The sequence below is a fragment of the Pongo pygmaeus genome, chromosome X (genome assembly GCF_028885625.2).
Source record: "Pongo pygmaeus isolate AG05252 chromosome X, NHGRI_mPonPyg2-v2.0_pri, whole genome shotgun sequence".
NCBI lineage: Eukaryota > Metazoa > Chordata > Mammalia > Primates > Hominidae > Pongo > Pongo pygmaeus.
In genome coordinates this window covers 57,962,613-57,983,151 of record NC_072396.2, presented here as the reverse complement: position 1 = coordinate 57,983,151, position 20,539 = coordinate 57,962,613, and the positions used below count along the sequence as shown (strand labels likewise).

The 20,539-nt window shown below is 38.0% G+C and overlaps 1 protein-coding gene across 3 annotated transcripts in view; it reads right to left on the bottom strand.

Annotated features, from left to right (window-relative positions):
- FAAH2 (fatty acid amide hydrolase 2) overlaps positions 1 to 20,539 on the bottom strand; it is a 287,721-nt gene that overhangs the window by 48,389 nt on the left and 218,793 nt on the right. For all 3 annotated transcript variants that reach the window (XM_063660660.1, XM_054471437.2, XM_063660661.1), the window contains 3 exons: positions 16,703 to 16,822; positions 4,151 to 4,262; positions 2,455 to 2,649 (listed from right to left, as the gene is read on the bottom strand). In XM_063660660.1, the coding sequence (XP_063516730.1) occupies positions 2,455 to 2,649; positions 4,151 to 4,262; positions 16,703 to 16,822 (427 nt within the window). The remainder of the gene's footprint in view (positions 1 to 2,454; positions 2,650 to 4,150; positions 4,263 to 16,702; positions 16,823 to 20,539) is intronic.

Sequence of the window (20,539 nt, the reverse complement as noted above, 5' to 3'; positions counted from 1 at the left end):
CTCTGAAATCATAGGGCCTCGGTTAAAGTCTCAGTTCCTATATTATCTTAGCTATGTGACTTTGGAAATATCTCCTAAAGATTTCTGTGTCTAAATTCCTTCATCTGTAAAATGAGGACACTAATAATTTCTCCTTTTTGTAGGGCTGCTGTAAGATAAAATGAGATGAAACATGTAAAACTCAGAACAATTCTAGGAATAGATAAAACAAGGAAAACACATATAACTAATACTACGAAATAAAGCAGAGATATTGATATTACCTACATTAATATCAATATAAACATACACATGTCTTCAATAAATGGTATTATTATCACTATTATTAATAATTTTAAAACACTCTACACATTATTACATTAAATCCTTCCAACCATCCTTCAAAGTCAATGTAGCATCCTCATCTTAGCTGTAAGAAAGCCAAGGCTCAAAAATTAAATATCTGACTTAGTGTACCCATCTTGTAAGTAGGAGACAAACATAAGAAGCCTATACAAGCTTGAGAAACTGAAAGGGGTATTTCTCAGTAGGAAAAAAAAAAGAACCAGGAATAAAACATTAACCTATTTCGCATCCAACAATTCTACATCTTTGACAAAAGGTCTCTGAAACCTCTTATATTTTCAGCTTTAGTAAAGACAATAAAAACAAAACATGACTGAGCATTATCAACCCATACATGTAGTGAAAATGACATTGCGTTTAAAGTCAGAGAGAAAACAACTGAATTTCAGTCCGGACCCTGACCCTTAAATCACTTTATACATCATTCAGTTTCCTCAGGTTTTACACAAAGATAACTTCAGTTGCTGTGAGGGATTTGGGGGAAACATAAATGAGATAATGTATAGAATTTCTGGCTTCTAGTATCTCGTATATATTACATACTTACTAAATTGCAGCTATCATCTATCATGGGTCTTGTATTCATATTACCTAGAATATCACCTGGCTTACAAGGGACACTCTTTAAATGTGTTCAAGGCTAAACTAGAGGGAAAAGTTGCAAACCACAGGAAGCCTCAAGCTAAGGAAAATCCTCCCCAAAAGGTATAAACAGTATATTTCTCCTTGGGTTCTAGCCTATTGACTAAAGTATTTAACCTGTCTTCAGAAACTGAGTAACTAGGTGATAGAAACTTAAACACAGCAATTTAGGCAGCAAGTTTTTTCAAAGACTTAAGAAATTGAGGTCGGGCATGGTGGCTCATGTATGTAATCCCAGCACTCTGGGAGGCCAAGGTGGGCAGATCATCTGAGGTCAGGAGTTCAAGACCAGCCTGGCCAACATGGTGAAACCTGTCTCTACTAAAAATACAAAACTTAGCTGGGTGTGGTGGCACACTCCTGTAATCCCAGCTACTTGGGAGGCTGAGGCAGGAGAATTGCTTGAACCTGGGAGGTGGAGGTTGCAGTGAGCCGAGCTTGTGCCATTGCATTCCAGCCTGGGCAACAAGAGCAAAACTCCAAGAAAGAAGGAAGGAAGGAAGGAAGGAAGGAAGGAAGGAAGGAAGGAGGGACAGGAAGGAAGAAATTAAGAGTGAGTGACCAAAGCCAGGGAGAGAGTAAGGGTGAGGAAATTAAGGATACGGACTGTTTAATACCCTCTCCGTCATCCTGCACAACCCTTATGTTAATTAATTTACACGTATTATTTCATTTAATCTTAACAGCAACAGTGCAAGGCATAGATTATCCTGACTTCCTAGATAGGAAATAAGTTGAGAAAGATTCAATGTCTTCCTCCAGGATGCACAAGTAGAAAACTGCAGAGCAAAGGATTCCAAATTCCAACTTTAAGTGGACCACAGGATTATTGGGTGAGAATGTGTATTTGATGAAGACTTCTCTATCTTCATCTCAAAGAATAGTGTGGTTCCCTGGGACAAGACCTTGGAGAAACCATAGAAACTGACCTAGTACATATCCAGGGGCCTTTAGACTTCACATAATCATGATCCATCCATGGCTTACAAACCAGGTGAAGAAAATTAGTTTGGTGAACAATAGAATGAATTGAATTCAAAGGGGATGATAGCTAAGTCAAGTAAACGATCCCTTGGAGAACTGTCTCCTGTACAAGAATCTTCTGGGAAGCCACAGATCCTGACAAAAGCTTAACTTGGTTTAATTCAGAGCAGCCAGGGGAGACTTTAGATCTAGTGTGATCACACTGAGTGACAGAAGACAAGTGGCTGAACCTCCCTGAGGCACAGTTCTGTAAAATGTGGATACTCATATGCACTTGTAGGGTTATTGTGGAGAAACCAGATATTGGCAAAGTATCTTCGACATATGACATTAGCAACTGTTTTCTGGAGTTTTCAATCACACAGCACTTTTATACTTGCATGTTTAAAACTTGTCCAACTGCAAAAGAAAATTATGCTTTCCTTGGAAACATACATCTCTATTTCTTTAAGATTACAGAATGTAAGGAATACAATTAGGTACCTGTGTAAGCAAAGTTGAAAGGCCGTGTTAGAGGGACGTGATGCTTAGGTGCCACTGTGGGATGTGAGGGATATAAGAACACACCATCATCACCTAGCATCTCCACCAGCTCTTTACGCAGGCTTTCTTCCACTGCCTTAAACTTTTGGCATTTCTCATTGCTATATCTGAGCTTTTCTTCCAACAAAGCCAGTCCTACAGAATGATAACATATATCAAGTTAAACTTCATTTTAATTCCTAGTGTTCTTTATCTTTTCTTATTCAAGTAATACATGTTCATTATAGAACACTGAGAAAGTAAGTGATGAAAAAGGAAACTTTATAATCTTACCACCCATTGTCAATCATTTACTTTTAGCTCCTTCTACTTTGTTTTAGTAATGCTATATATAACATTTCTAGCCTCTGCTACTGCATAGTACATCATAAGGATTTTTCACATAATTGAAAACCCATTATAGCTGAGCACGGTGGTTCATGCCTGTAATCCCAGCACTTCTCAAGGCCAAGGCTAGCAGATCACTTGAGCCTAGGGGTTCAAGACCAGCTCGGGCAATATGATGAAACCCCATCTCTTAGCCAGGTGTGGTGGTGAGCCCCTGTAGTCCCAGCTACTTAGGAGTTGAGGCAGGAGGATTGCTTTAGCCCAGGAGGTCAATGCTGCAGTGAGTCATGATTGCACCACTGCACTACAGCCTGGACATCAAAGCAAGTCCTTCAGAAAAGGGGAAACAGAGAATAAACTTTTGGAAAATTTGCAGCCTGATGATGGATAGAAAAGAAAAACCCATTTTCTAAGGAGAAATTCAAGCTGGCTGCAGAAATTTACATAAGTCAGGAGAAGCCAAATGTTAATCTCCAAGACAATGGAGAAAATGTCTCCAGGGCATTTCAGAGTCCTTTGTGGCAGCCGCTTCCATCACAGGTTCAGAGGCCTAAGAGGAAAAAATGGTTTCATGGACCAGGCCCAGGGCCCTCTTGCTGTGTGCAGCCCAGGGACTTGGTGCCCTGCATTCCAGCCCCTCTAGCGATGGCTAGAATCATGGCTAAAAGGGGCCAAGATTGAGCTCAGGTAATTGCTTCAAAGGATGGAAGTCCCAAGCCTTGGTGGCTTCCATGTGGTGTTGGGCCTGTGGGTGAATAAAAATCAAGAATTGATGTTTGGAAACCTCTGCCCAGATTTTAGAGGATGAATGGAAATGCCTGACTGCCCAGACAGAGGTGTGCTGCAGGGACAAGGCCCTCATAGAGAACCTCTGCTAGGGCAGTGTGGAAGGGAAATGTGGCGTTGAAGCCCCCACACAGAGTCCCCACTGGAGCACTGCCTAGTGGAGCTGTGAGAAGATGGCCACTGTCCTCCAGACCCCAGAATGGTAGATCCACTGATAGCTTACACAGTACACCCAGAAAAGCCACAGACACTCAATGCCAACACATGAAAGCAACTTGGAGGGAGGCTATAACCTGGAAAGCCATAGGGGTGGAGCTGCCCAAGACCATGGGAATCCACCTCTTGCATCAGCATGACCTGGATGTGAGACATGGAGTCAAAGGAGACAATTTTGGAGCTTTAAGATTTCACTGCCCTGCTGGATTTTGGACTTGCATGGGGCCTTTAGTCCAAAAGCTATATTTAGATATTAAGAAATATTACAGGACATCAAACTGGTCTAGGTAGGAGATGATTTACATACCAATGGAAGGGATGGTGTACACTGACAGACCCAGGCACCATTTGATCAACTCCCAAAGAGGATTGACATGTTTCCCATGGTCACCAAGCAAATCCACAAATTTCATAGGTTCCTGAGATTTAAGACAAGAAATAAAATACAAGAGTATTTTCTCAAAATAGTAAAGACAAAAACACCTATACAAGATTTATAGTAGGATTATTCATAACAGCCAAATACCAGTCAATTGATGAATACATAAATAAAATTTATTGATAAGATATTACTCACACAAAGTAAGTGCTGATATATGATACAATATAGATAAAACTTGAAATATTGTGCCTAGTGAAAGAAGCCAGTAACAAGACACCACACACGTATGAGCCTATTCACATGAAATATCCAGAATAATCAAATCTTTAGAGACAGAAAGTAGATTCCTGGTTACTTAAGGCTATGAAGGGGCAAGTGGACTGTAGAGTGACTGATAATGAGTATGAGGTCTCTTTTAGGAATGATGAAAATATTCTAAAATTGTGATGACTCTTGCACAACTCTGAATGTACTAAAATCCATTACATTGTATACATTAAATAGGCACATTGCATGGTATATGAATTATAACTCAACAAACCTGTTATAGGGAAGTGGAGGCAAAGCAGGATGGCTGAATAGAATGCTTCAGCAGTCAGCCTCCTTGCAAGAATACCAAATTAAACAACTACGCATGCAAGAAAGCACATTCATAAGAACCAATAAAGTGAGCAGTCACAATAACTGGTTTAAAAAAATATCAATAAAAGAGGCACTGAAGAGAGTAGGAAAGATGGTCTTGCATTGCCTACACCAACCCTCCCCCATTGTCCATCAGCACCTCATTGAAAGACAATTTGTTTGCTTACAGGATGGTGAGTAAAGTGAATGGGCTACTTTGCACTGGAACCCAGTCCTGCCCTGTCCCAGTGGTATGCAACATAGGGAAAAATTATGCTAGCACCAAAGCAGGGAACATTTAGAGCATTTCTGAATGAGGGAAATTCTCAGCTCCAGTGGGAGGAACTCCAGTCCTGGCTGGCTCCACCACTAGCTGACTAACATGGCCCGAGGCCTGAAGTAAATTTGAGTGGCCATCAGGCCTCAAGGACTACAGGCCTTGGAAAAACCCTGGAGCTGCACTGTTCTCTCAGAGGCAATTGATTTTGGATGCACCCAACCTAGTGCAACATCAGCTGTGGTGGCCAAAAGAGTGCATGCATCACCCTTCCTTTAACTCCAGACAATGTAGCTGGTGAAGAGACTTCTGTGGCTTTGGGAAAGGAGTGGGAAGAGTACAGAGGATTTTGTCTTGCAACTTGGGTACCAGCTTAGCTACAGTAAAATGAAGCAAGGAGATTCCTGAAGCCCCCAATAACAGGCCTTAGCTCCTGAATGGTCTTTCTAGACCCACTCTAGTAAGAAGGGAATTGACTGTCCTGAAGTGAAGAACCCAGTACCAGGAGGATTCCCAACCTTCTGACTCAAGAGCACTAGAGTCTCCTATAAACATTAGTCAGGCAGTAGTTGCCACGAGCCTTGGATGAGACCCAGTACTGTGCTAGCTTAATGTTTAATCTAGCACACTGCCAGCTGTAGTGGCCACAGGAGTACTCATGTCACCCCTTTCCCAATTCTAGACAACTCAGCAAAAAAACAGACTCCTTCAAATTGAGGGAAAGAGAGAGAAGAGAGTGACATACTTTACCTGGTGACCCGGGAAATTTTCCCTTATATTACTCAACACCACCAAAGTAGTGCCTCTAGGAGTTGGCAAGAGTCACAGCATTCCTCAGCTTAAGACGCCACCTACTGCTGTTATGGATTCAGTGAAAACACACTTACAGGACAACACTCAATCCTCTTCGAATACATGGAAAGTCTTTCCAATAAGGATGGGCCAAACCAAGCACAGACGGTGAATATTGAAAACAACACCTAACTCTTCAACGTTAAGACATTAATAAATGTACATAAGCATCAAAAACATCCAGGAAAACATAACCTAACCAAATAAACTAAATAAGGCACCAGTGACCAATTCAGGAGTGACAGATATGTGAATTGTCAGGCAGAGAATTGAAAATAGATGTCTTGAGGAAGCTTAATGAACTTAAAGACAATGCAGAGAAGGAAATCCAATTTCCGCAAGAGACATTTTTTAAAGATTAAAATTTAAAAAGAAGAAAAATTCAGTTGACAAACTGAAAATGCATGAGAATCTCTCAAATGCATTATTAAACAAATAGAATAAGTAATTAGTAAGCTGGAAGACACGCTGCAGGATCGAGGTTCCAAGATGGCTGAATAGAAACAGCTCCAGTCTGCAGCTCCAAGCATGAGAGACACAAAAGATGGGTGATTTTTGCATTTCCAACCGAGGTACCAGGTTCATCTCACTGGCATCTCGGACAGTGGGTGCAGCCCACAGAGCAGGGTGGGGCATCCTCTCACCTGGGAAGCAAAAGGGGTCAGAGAATTCCCTTTCCTAGCCAAGGGAAGCTGTGACATACGGTACCTGGAAAATCAGGAAACTCCCACCCTAATACTGTGCTTTTCCAATGGCCTTAGCAAACGGCACACCAAGAAATCATATCCCGTGCCTGGCTCAGAGGGTCCGAAGCCCACGGAGCTTCACTCACTGCTAGCACAGCACTCTGAGATCAAACTGCAAGGTGGCAGCGAGGCTGGGGGAGGGACATCCGCCATTGCTGAGGCTTGACCAGGTGAAAAAAAAGGCTGGTAAGCTAAAACTGGGTAGAACCCACCACAGCTCAAGGAGGCCTACCTGCCTCTGTAGACTCCACCTCTGGGGCAGGGCAGAGCTGAACAAAAGGCAGCAGAAACTTCTGCAGAATTAAACGTCCTGTCTGACAGCTTTGAAGAGAGTAGTGGTTCTCCCAGCATGGAGTTTGAGATCTGAGAACGGACAGACTGCCTCCTCAAGTGGGTCCCTGAGCCCCAAGTAGCCTAACTGGGAGACACCTCCCAGTAGGGGCTGACTGACATCTCACAGAGCTAGGTGCCCCTCTGAGATGAAGCTTCCAGAGGAAGGATCAGGCAGCAACACCTGCCATTCTGCAATATTTGCTGTTCTGCAGACTCTGCTGGTGATACCTAGGCAAACAGAGTGTGCAGTGGACCTCAGTAAACTCCGACAGACCTGCAACTGAGGGTCCTGGCTGTTAGAAGGAAAACTAACAAACAAAAAGGACATCCACACCTAAACCCCATGTGTACGTCACCATCATCAAAGACCAAAGGTAGATAAAACCACAAAGATAGGGAGAAACCAGAGCAGAAAAGCTGAAAATTCTAAAAATCAGAGCACCTCTTCTCCTCCAAAGGAATGCAGCTCCTCACCAGCAACAGAACAAAGCTGGATGGAGAATCACTTTGATGAGTTGAGAGAAGAAGTTGTCAGACAATCAGTAAAAACAAACTTCTCCGAGCTCAAGGAGGATGTTTGAACCCGTCACAAAGAAGTTAAAAACCTTGAAGAAAGATCAGATGAATGGCGACCTAGAAAAACAGGTGTAGAGAAGCCCTTAAATGACCTGATGGAGCTGAAAACCATGGCATGAGACCTACGTGATGAATGCACAACCTTCAGTAGCCGATTTGATCAAGTGGAAGAAAGGGTATCAGTGATTGAAGATCAAATGAATGAAATGAAGTAAGAACAGAAGTTTAGAGAAAAAAGAGTAAAAATAAACAAAGCCTCCAAAAAATATGGGACGATGTGAAAAGACCAAATCTATGTCTGACTGGTGTGCCTGAAAGTGACGGGGAGAATGGAAGCAAGTTGGAAAACACTCTGCAGGATATTATCCAGGAGAACTTCCCCAATCTAGCAAGGCAGGCCAACATTCAGATCCAGGAAATACAGAGAATGCTGCAAAGATGCTCCTCGAGATGAGCAACTCCAAGCCACGTAATTGTCAGATACACCAATGTTGAAATGAAGTAAAAAATATTAAGGGCAGCCAGAGAGAAAGGTCGGGTTACCCACAAAGGGAAGCCCATCAGACTAACAGCAGATCTCTTGGCAGAAACTCCACAAACCAGAAGAGAGTGGGGGACAATATTCAACACTCTTTTTTTTATTATTATTATTATACTTTAAGTTTTAGGGTACATGTGCACAATGTGCAGCTTACATATGTATACATGTTCCATGCTGGTGTGCAGCACCCATTAACTCGTCATTTAGCATTAGGTATATCTCCTAATGCTATTCCTCCAACCTCCCCCCACCCCACAACAGTCCCCAAAGTGTGATGTCCCCCTTCCTGTGTCCATGTGTTCTCATTGTTCAGTTCCCACCTATGAGTGAGAACATGAGGTGTTTGGTTTTTTGTCCTTGCGATAGTTTACTGAGAATGATGATTTCCAATTTCATTCATGTCCCTACAAAGACATGAACTCATCATTTTTTATGGCTGCATAGTATTCCATAGTGTATATGTGCCACATTTTCTTAGTCCAGTCTATCTTTGGACTAGATAAGCAAGAGAAAACACATTCAAAAGCAAGCAGATTGCAAGAAATAACTCAGATCAGAGAAGAACTGAAGGACATAGACACACACACAAAAAAAAACCCTTCAAAAAATCAATGAATAGAGGGGCTGGATTTTGAAAAGATCAACAAAATTGATAGACTGCTAGCAAGACTAATAAAGAAGAAAAGAGAGAAGAATCAAATAGATGCAAAAAAAAAAAATGATAAAGGGGATAGCAACACCGATCCCAAAGAAATACAAACTACCATCAGAGAATACTATAAAAAACTCTACACAAAAAAACTAGAAAATCTAGAAGAAATTGATAAATTCCTGGACACATACACCCTCCCAAGACTAAACCAGGAAAAATTTGAATCACTGAATATACCAATAACAGATTCTGAAATTGAGGCAGTAATTAGTAGCCTACCAACCAAAAAACATCCAGGATCAGACAGATTCATAGCCGAATTCTACCAGAGGTACAAAGAGGAGCTAGTACAATTCCTTCTGAAACTATTCCAATCAATAGAAAAAGAGGTAATTCTCCCTAACTCATTTTCTCAGGCCAACATCATCCTGATACCAAAGCCTGGCAGAAACACAACAACAACAAAAAAAGAGAGTTTTAGACCAGTATCCCTGATGAACGCCGATGCAAACATCCTCAATAAAATACTGGCAAACTGAATCCAGGAGCACATCAAAAAGCTTATCCACCACGATCAGGTGGGCTTCATCCCTGGGAGGCAAGCCTGCTTCAATATATGCAAATCAATAAACGTAATCCATCATATAAACAGAAACAAAGACAAAAACCATATGATTATCTCAATAGATGCAGAAAAGGCCTTTGACAATATTCAACAATATTCATGCTAAAAACTGTCCATAAACTAGGTATTGATGGGACGTATCTCAAAATAATAAGAACTATTTATGACAAACCCAAAGCCAATGTCATATTGAATGGGCGAAAACTGGAAGCATTCCCTTTGAAAACTGGCACAAGACAGGGATGCCCTCTCTCACCACTCTTATTCAACATAGTATTGGAAGTTCTGTTTAGGGGAATCAGGCAAGGGAAAGAAATAAAGGGTATTCAATTAGTAAAAGAGGAAGTCAAATTGTCCCTGTTTGCAGATGATATGACTGTATATTTAGAAAACTCCATCCTATCAGCCCAAAATCTCCTTAAGCTGATAAGCAACTTCAGCAGAGTCCCAGGATACAAAATCAATGTGCAAAAATCACAAGCATTCCTATACACCAATAACAGACAATCAGAGAGCCAAATCGTGAGTGAATTCCCATTCACAGTCGTTTCAAAGAGAAGAAAATACCTAGGAATCCAGCCTAAAGGGGAAGTGAAGGACCTCTTGTAGGAGAACTACAAACCACCTCTCAAAGGAAGAAAAGAAGACACAAAAAAATAGAAGAACATTCCATGCTCATGGATAGGAAGAATCAATATTTTGAAAATGTTCATACTGCCCACGGTAATTTATAGATTCAGTGCTATCACCATTAAGCTACCAATGACTCTTCGCAGAACTGGAAAAAACTACTCTAAGTTCATATGGAACCAAAAAAGAGCCTGCATTACCAAGACAATCCCAAGCCAAAAGAACAAAGCTGGAGGCATCACGCTACCTGACTTCAAACTACAGTACAAGGCAACTGTAACCAAAACAGCATGGTACTATTACCAAAACAGAGATATAGAACAATGGAACAGAATAGAGCCCTCAAAATTAATACCACACATCTACGACCATCTGATCTTTGACAAACCTGACAAAAACAAGAAATGAGGAAAGAATTCCCTATTTAATAAATGGTGCTGGGAAAACTGGCCAGCCATATGTAGAAAGCTGAAATTGGATCCCCTCTTTACAGCTTATACAAAAATTAATTCAAGATGGATTAAAGACTTAAATGTTAGACCTAAAACCATAAAAAACCTAGAAGAAAACCTACGCAATACCATTCAGGCCACAGGCATGGACAAGAACTTCATGACTAAAACACCAAAAGCAATGGCAACAAAAGCAAAAATTGATAAATAGGATCTAATTAAACTAAAGAGCCTCTGCACAGCAAAAGAAACTATGATGAGTGAACAGGCAACCTACAGAATGGGAGAAAATTTTTACAATCTACCCATGTGACGAAGGGCTAATATTCAGAATCTAAAAAGAACTTAAACAAATTTACAAGAAAAAAGTCAAACAACCCAATCAAAAAGTGGGCAAAGGATACGAACAGACACTTCTCAAAAGAAGACATTTATGCAGCCAAGAAACACATGAAAAAATGCTCATCTTTACTGGCCATCAGAGAAATGCAAATCAAAACCACAATGAGATACCATCTCACACCAGTTAGAATGGCGATCATTAAAAAGTCAGGAAACAACAGGTGCTGGAGAGGATGTGGAGAAATAGGAACACTTTTACACTGTTAGTGGAATTGTAAACTAGTTCAACCATTGTGAAAGACAACATGGCGATTCCTCAAGAATCTAGAACTGGAAATACCATTTGACTCAGCCATCCCATTACCGGGGATATACCCAAAGGAATATAAATCATGCTCCTATAAAGACACACGCACTCGTGTATTTATTGCGGCACTACTCACAATAGCAAAGACTTGGAACCAACCCAAATGTCCAACAAAGATAGACTGGATTAAGAAAATGTGGCACATATACACAATGGAATACTATGCAGCTATAAAAAATGATGAGTTCATGTCCTTTGTAAGGACATGGATGAAGCTAGAAACCATCATTCTCAGCAAACTATTGCAAGGACAAAAAGCCAAACATCACATGTTCTCACTCATAGGTGGGAATTGAACAATGAGAACACTTGGACACAGAGTGGGGAACATCACACACTGGGGCCTGTCGTGGTGTGGGGGTACAGGGAGGGATAGCATTAGGAGATATACCTAATGTATACAATGACTTAATGGGTGCAACAAACCCACTTGTTTATGGCATAGTATCTTTTTGATATGCTGTTGAATTTGGTTTTCTAATATTTTGCTGAGGATTTTTGCATCTATGCTCTTCAGGAATACTGATCTGTAGTTATTCTGTGGTTGCTGTGTTCTTGTATGGTTTTGGTATCAGGGTGATAGTAGTGTCATGGAATGAGTTATGAAGAAATCTCTCATCTTTGAACTTTTGGAACAATTTCAAAAGAACTGTTTATTCTTCTTTGTGTGTATGAAAAATCCATTTAGTTCTGAGATTCCTTTGTTAAAAATTATTTATTACTGATTCAATGTTGCTATTCATTATAGGTCTGCTCAGGTTCTCTATTCCCTCCTGATTCAAACTTGGGAGGTTGCATGTTTCCAGAAATTAATTTATTTCCTCTAGATTTTCTTGTTTGTGGAAGTAGAGTTCTTAAAAATAATTTTTAAGAATCTTTGTATTTCTGTGATGTCATTTATAATTTCTTCTTTTGCATTTCTGATTTTGTTGTAATCTCTCTTTTTTCATTTCTGATTTTGTTGTAATCTCTTTTTTTCATGATTAATCTGGATAGTGGATTATTTTGTTTACCTTTTTTAAGAACCAATACTTCCTGTTTCAGTGTCCCTTTGTACTTCTACCTTTCCTTTTTGGTCTCTATTTTATTTAGTTCAACTAGAATTTTTTTTTTACTCATTTTCTTCTGCCACTTTTTGGTTTAGTTTGTTCTTGTGTTTCTAGTTCTTAGCAGTCCATCATTAAGTTGTTAATTTGTAATGTTCCTACTTTTTTAGTATAGGCATTTAATACTATGAACAACCCTCTTGGAACTCCTTTTTCTGTATCCCACAGAATTTGATGTGTTGTGTTTTCCTTGTCATTTGTTTCAAAAATTGCTATAATTTCCACCTTAATTTCTTCATTGACACAATAATCATTAAGGAACATGTTTGATTTCCATGTATTTGTATAGTTTCCAAAGTTCACAAAAGTAGTGATATTCAGTTTTATTCAAGCGTGGTCTGAGAAGATTCTTGATATGTTTTTAATGTTAAAAAATTCACTGAGACTTGTTTTGTGGCCTAAAATACAAGATCTATACAAGGTCATACATAGTCTATCTTGGAGAACGCTCCACGTGCTTATGTGAAAAAAATGTACATTTCACAGTTGTTGAGTAGACTTTTCTGTCCAAGTGTGTTAGGTCTATTGCACCTAAAGTCCAAATAAGTTCAATATTTCTTTGTTGATTTCCCGTCTTAATGATGCCTAATGCTGTGAGTGCGCAGTTGAAGTCCCACACTATTATTGTATTATTTTCCACCTCTCTCATTAGATGTAGTAATATTTGTTTTATGAATCTGGGTGCTCCAGTATTGAGTGTATATATACTGAGTAATGTTATTTCCTCCTGTTGCATTGATCCTTTTATCATTATACAATGACCTTATTTGTCTTTTTTAACTTTTTAATTTAATATCTGCTATATCTAGTATAGGTAAAGCTATTCCTACTCTCTTTTAGTTTCTATTTCCACAAAATATCTTTTTTCAACCCTTTTCTGTCAGTTTATGTATGTATTTACAGAGAAAGTGAATTTCTTGGAAGCAGCATTTAGATGGATCATGTTTCTTATATTTTCTGCCAATCTATCTCTCTTTAGTAGAGTATTTAATCGATTTGAGTTCAAGGTTAACATTTATATCTGAGGTTTATTTTCTGTCAGGTCACTAAATCTTTTCTAGTTGTTTTATACATTGTTTCTTTTTCTGTTTGTCTTAATGGTTTGGTGAAATTTTGTTGTGTTAACAATTTGACTTTTCTTCCTCCTTTATGTGATTGTTTTATAAGATTATTGAGTTTTATATATTAATGAGTTATCATAATCATGAACATATACCTTTTATTTCCATGTCAAGGACATTTTTGAGCATTTGTTTTAAGTCTGGTCTAGTGGTGATAAATTCCCTCAGCAATTGCTTGTCTGGAAAAGACTTTATTTCTCCTTCATTTATGAAGCTTAATCATGCTGGATATAAAAATTTTTATTGTATTTTTTCCTTTCAGGAATCTGTAAATCCCATTCCATTTTCTTCTGACCTGTGAAGTTTCTGCTAAGAAGCTCATTCTTAGTCTGATGGGGTTTCCTTCATAGGTGACTAGATGCATTTTTCTTGCTGATCATAAAAGTATTTCTTTTATGTTGACTTTAGATATTCTGAATTAATATGTCTTTTGCAATGTATTTGCCTTGGATTGCTGGGACTACTGTATCTGGATGTCTAAATCTCTTGCTACACTTGAGATGCTTCCATAAATAATTTTCTTAAATAGGATTTCTAAATTTATTTTTAATCTTTCTTTCTACCGCAGTAATACCAACAAATTGTAAGTATTGTTATTTTTGCACACTCATCTTAAGGGCTTTGTTCATTTGTCTTTATTTTTGTTTGGCTGGATTACTTCAAAAGATGTGTCTTCATATTTTGAGAGTCTTCCTTCTGCTTGGTCTTTGGAATGTTTTTTAACACCTTCAATGAATTTATAAGTTCCAAAATTTCTGTTATTATTACATTTTTTTAGAAAATCTACCTTCTTAGTAAATTTCATATTAACAGCCTAAATTGATATTCTAATTTATTTGTATTGCTTTACAAATTTCCATTTAAGGGCCAGGTGTGGTGGCTCATGCCTGTAATCCCAGCACTTTAGGGGGCCAGCATGATTGGATCACCTGAGGTCAGGAGTTTGAGACTAGCCTGGCCAAAAATGGTGAAACCCCATCTCTAGTAAAAATACAAAAATTAGCCAAGTGTTGTGGCGTGTTCTTGTAGCCCCAGCTACTCAGGAGGCTGAGGCAGGAGAATCGCTTAAACAAGGGAAGCAGAGGTTGCAGTAAGCCAAGATTGCACCACTGCAATCTAGCCTAGGCAACAGAGCGAGACTCTGTCTCAAAAAAAATATCAATTTAATTTCATTAAGCCTTTTTAAAGTCAATATTTTGATTTCCTTATCTGGTATTTTGAAGATTTCTTTTGCACAGAGTCTATTGCTGAATAATTATTGTTTTAATTTGAAAGTGTTATAGTACATTTCTTTTTCAGGCTTTCTGCATCTATACATTGATTTCTGAGCAACCAGGGGAATAGGGGATTCTTCTTATTTTTGAATTTACTTTCATTGAGTGTGGAATTTTGTTCTTGAAGATATGACTATGATAATAACTACAACCATTTTTAAAGATATAGTATAAAAAGAAATAAATGTTATAGTGCAAATGCACAAGAAACTGCAAGAGAAGTGGGGATGATTATTGAGTATAAAAAGAGAAGGAATAAGGTCTAGTATTTGATAGCACAATTAGGTGATTATAGTTTAAAGTACTTTGTTGTATATTATAAAACAACTAAGAGAGTGGAATTGGAATGTTATACCACAAAGAAATAACAAATGTTTAAACTGTTGGATACTCCAGTTACAGATTTCATAATTACACATTGTATGTATGTGTCATAACATCTTATATACCCCACAAATAAATACAACTATTATGTAGTCACAAAATTTAAAAATTTTAAATTAGGTTTCTAATTAAAAAAGAGCTATATTAACATAAAAAGTATGGTTTAGAAAATGGCCACATCCCTTTTCTACCTATTTTAAGTAATTATTAATGAGCAACATGGTAAAGTGGTTATGACCACCAGCTCTAAATCTGGCATCATAATTCCAGCTCTAAATCTGGTATCATAATTCAAAATAAGAAGAGAGCAGATTTTTCCCCCCTCTTTTTCTTTTCCAGATTTGTAATTACAGGACCAGTTTTGACAGTCAGCATGTATGTTAACAGTTTATCCAAAGTATAAGACAGTGTCTTCCGGAAGTGAACTCAAAATAAACTTTTTGTTTTTAATTTCAGCTTTAGTTTTGATCTAAAGTTATGATTATAAACTTTCATCTCAGAGCCAAACATCCTCGCATTGTGAATTTTTATAAACGTTTTGTTCTGAGAGATTTGCAAAGTGTTTCTGCAAAGAAAACTGGGTATTTGAAAAAATTTCAAAAGTGACTTTTTTTTTTAAGGTAGAGAGGGTCGCGTGAGTTCTGCCTTATGGAAGGGCTATTGTATGTGAGATACCTTATAAAAAATATTGTTAATCGACAAAATAAAGCTGTAAAATGGGTATCAATGGCTTAATTTTACGTATGAGTAAACTGCAGAATAGCTAAGTAACTTGCCCAAGATAACAAAACTAGGAGGTAGCCTGCACTTCGAATTTGGATGTGTCATGCTCTAACACAAATATTCCCATTGGCAGAAAACATTCCTATATTCATAAAAGTTAAATTCTCCAGAATGTTGAATTTATCTTATATTTCTCAAAGTGTTCATATTAAAAGTCTTCAGCAAGCCTGAAAAAACCTGGCATAAGGGAAGCTTCTTTCACAAGTACCTGTATCAGCTTCTAATTATAGCCGATATGAAAACGAAGGGAAAAATAAACAGGAGATAAGCAGATAGCTCTGCACATGTATTTTTAAAGCATCTCAGGGGGAAGGTAAAGGTGGAACTTGATAACTGAAGTTACCTAATCACTTAATGCTTTATTAAAAACTATATGTTCTGAGTACCTAGCCTACAACATACTAAGATTAGCTTCATTCCCCTATGTCCTTGTTCATGCCATGGTTTCCCCTCTCCCTGGCATAATCTTTATCTCTTCTCTACCTGGTTAAGGTTTCCAAATCATTCAAGATTTGGGAGACTGCAACTCCTCCATCAAGAAGCCTTCACTGATTTCCATATAGGAATGGGCACACTCTCTGTGAATAGCATATATGCCTATTCCATATAGGAATAGGCATATAGGCTTATGCCGGCAAGGCATTCACCAAACAGTGCTTTCTTTAAATATTTTACTATTTTACTTATTTTTTTCATGAGTTTCTTTTCTTTACACCTCTAACATATGGCCCACAACAGAAGCTCAATAAATGTTTACACAAAGAAAAAAGTAAGTAAAGAAAGAGGTAAACATACCTTCCCATCATGTCCCTTTGCTGACATCATTGTGGTCCACAACTGAAAAGAGTACTTCATTTTCTTCAGTTTAACATGTTGAACTGAGGCTCCTAGAATAGTTTCAAGGTGAACCACAACCTTATAAAAGAAAGATGTAAAAACAGACAAACATGATGAGAAGAGGAGATACTACTGAAGAGTGACATCAGCAAGATGGCAGACCAGAACGCGCCAGGCCCTCATTGCCCCATGGAAACACCAAAAATAAAACAAAAACAAAAACAAAACAAAACACCCCAAAATATACAGAGCAAAGTAGTTTTGTGAGAACTCTAGAAACAAGCTAAGAAGCTGAAGCAACCAAGGACATGCAAAAAAAAAAAACTACACTCAAAATGCTAGAAAATTTCATGTCATTTCTGCTTGCCCTTGTCCCACTCCCTCTCTGACACAGCACTGAGTGTCTGAAAGAATCCATCAAATTATTGGTTCCTCCATTGGAATGAAAGAATATGAATGGAACTTGCTTGTAAACTTCTAGCTTCTCTGGGGACAGTCTGAGGGACTGGCTTGTCTTTTCTGACCTGGAATACTGACTGGAATGATAGTATAGTTTAGACTGTAGGCTAGAAAATGCTTAAATCAGTGGTGGAAGCTATTGTGCAAATGGATTGCTGGGTTACTGCAGATATCTGGGTACCTGTGAGCAAGAGATTACATGCAGGGAAATAAAATACAACTTAAGCTCTGAGAAGAAGCAGAAGTAAGACACTGCTGATCATTGTTAGGACCCATCATACCACCTTCTTTGCTTCTAGACCTATAACTAGACTCAAATTCCATCAGGTCATGTTTATTTTTCTAATTTATATAGACATAAATCCAGGGAATACGTATGGCAATGGATATTAAAAGTACGGATAATTGTGGAAGAAACACAAACCTGAAACAGGCCAAATGTATTGATATGGGCCCACAAAGGAGAGAGTCTCGATTTAGTGTTGCAGCTCAGTGTGTCAGAAAATAGTCTAAAAAAAGTTTATAAAAACATAGACCAAAAGGTGTCCTACACTAAATGAAGTTGAAATTCCAGTCCTGCCTTGATATACTGTAGAAGAAAGAATCCAAATTCTTAGGGATATTTATCATTTAAGACCTTCTCCCCCACCTTGGGAGAGTACTGGGAACAATTCTTAGACAAAATTATGAGAAATAAATTTTTGTGGGAACCCCATTGTCTTTGAATATCACTTTTCTCTGTAGGTCAGAAATTACAAGAAGGATACCATTAAACTAAAAAAAAATTAAATTTAATAGAAATAATTGGATTCCCAAGTGGCAGGGGAAAAGTGGCAGCACTTAACTGACAAAAACTAGGTAAGGAGAAGAGTCAAAGCAGCAATCAGAATAATCTGACTGATACAGATCTATGACATTGTTAGTTAATCATGTTTCTAGTAGTGAGACAGATAATAAGTCCATTATATTCTTACTAAATCTGTATAAGCAGAGGAGTCCTAGGTCAATTGAACAAAATTCTAGCTTGTAACATAAAACGGAGTCATGGCCCTTCAATCAATTCCCAGGCTTGAGCCAGTTTACAGACTCACAACCCTTGAATGAAGGGAAGAATGGGTCCCCTGGAAGAAGCATCCCATCACACGCCCAACAACATATAATGTCAATCTTTCTCACAGCCTTCCCCAAAATAAATTATGGCATGGAAGAATTAGGGAAAAATAATCAGAAGTTTTGGAGAATATTGGACACAGGTCCTGAACTGATATTAATGCCAGGAGACCTAAAATGACACTATAGTCTACAATCAGAATAGTGGCTTATGGAGGTCAGGTGAACAACAGAGGTGCTCTTGTTTTTGTTTAATATTTATAATTTAGGAGGAAGTAGTTTTGTTACATGGATATATTGCATAATTGTGAAGTCTGGGGTTTCAGCGTAGCCATCAACCTAATAATGTACATCGTATCCGCTAAGTAATTGTTCATCCTTCACCCGCTCTGATCCCTCCCATCCTCTTGAGTCTCCAATGTCTATTATTTTACTCCTTATGTCCAGTTCTATACATTATTTAGCTCTCACTTATAAGTGAAAATATGTGGTATTTGCCTTTCTGTTTCCAAACCATTCACTTAAGACAATGGCCTCCAGTTCCATCGATGTTGCCGGAAAAAAAAAAAAATGACTTTATTCTCTTTTTTAATGGCTGAATACAATCCATTGTATATATACACCACATTTTCTTTATCCGATAATCCATTGATTGACAGTTTAGTTGATTCTATATCTTTTCTATTGTGAATAATGCTGCTATAAACACATGAGTGTAGGTATCCTTTTGTATAAAATTTATTTCCCTTTGGGTAGATAACCAGTAGTGGAATTGTTGCATAGAATGGTAGTTCTATTTTTAATTCTTTGAGAACCCTACATATTGTATTAATTACAAGTTACACTCATTAATATTCCTACTAAAGCTTATGAGTGCTTCCTTTTTTCTCCATACTTGCCAATATCTGTTATTTTTTGACTTCTTAATAATAGCTACTGTGGTGTAATACAATAGCTAATCAAAATTTTAATTTGCATTTCATTGATTAATAATGTTAAGCAGTTTTTTATGTGTTTGTTGGCCATTTGTATGTCTTCTTTTGAAAAAGTTTGTTTATGCCATTTGCCTACATTTTAGCAGAATTTTTTTTTTTTTTTTTTTTTTTTTGAGATGGAATCTCGCTCTGTGGCCCAGGCTGAATGTAGTGGCATCATCTCGGCTCACTGCAAGCTCCACCTCCTGTGTTCACACCATTCTCCTGCCTCAGCCTCCCAAGTAGCTGGGACTACAGGCACCCGCCACCACACTGAGCTAATTTTTTTTTTTTTTTGGATTTTTAGTAGAGACGGGGTTTCACCGTGTTGGCCAGGATGGTCTCGATCTCCTGACCTCGTGATCCACCCACCTCGGCCTCCCAAAGTGCTGGGATTACAGGCGTGAGCCACTGTGCCTGGCCTTAGCAGAATTATTTGTTGTTGTTGAGATATCTGAGTTCTTTGTGGAACCTAGTTATTAATATTTTATTGGATGTATTGTTTGTAAATATTTTATTCCATTCGGCACGTTGTCTGTTTATTTTGTTAATAATTTCTTTTGTTGTAAAGAAGCACTTTAGTTTAAGTCCCATTGTCTATTTTTAATATTGTGTGTTTGTTTTTAAGGTCTTGTCATGATGTCTTTGCCAAAACTGATGTTCAGAATAGTTTTTCCTGTTTTCTTCCTGTATGTATATAGTTTTGGTCTTACACTTAAGCCTTTAATACATTTGTGATAATTTTTGTATATGGTGAGAGATACAGGTCCAGATTTATTCTTCGGTGTATAGCCACCCAATTTTCCAAGAACCCTTTTTGATTAGGATGTCGTTTTCACAGTCTATCTTTTGTTGACTTTATCGAAGACCAGTTGGCTGTAGTTATGTGGTTTAATTTCTGGGTTCTCTCTTCTGTTCTTTTGATCTATGTGTCTATTTTTATACCAATACCATGCTGTTGTAGTTTCTATAGCTTTGTAATATAATTTGAAATTAGGTAATGTGATGCATCCGACTTAGTTCCTTTTGCATAGGATTGCTTTGGCTACGCAAGCTCTTTTGTGGTTCCATATGAATTTTGTGATTTTTTTCTAATTCTGTGCAAAATTACATTGGTATTTTGATGAGAATTGAAATGAATCTGTAGATTGCTTTAGATAATATAGCCATTTTAATGATATTCATTCCTCTGATTCAAGAGCATAAGATGTTTTTCAATTTATTTGTGTCATCTCAAATTCCTTTAATCAGT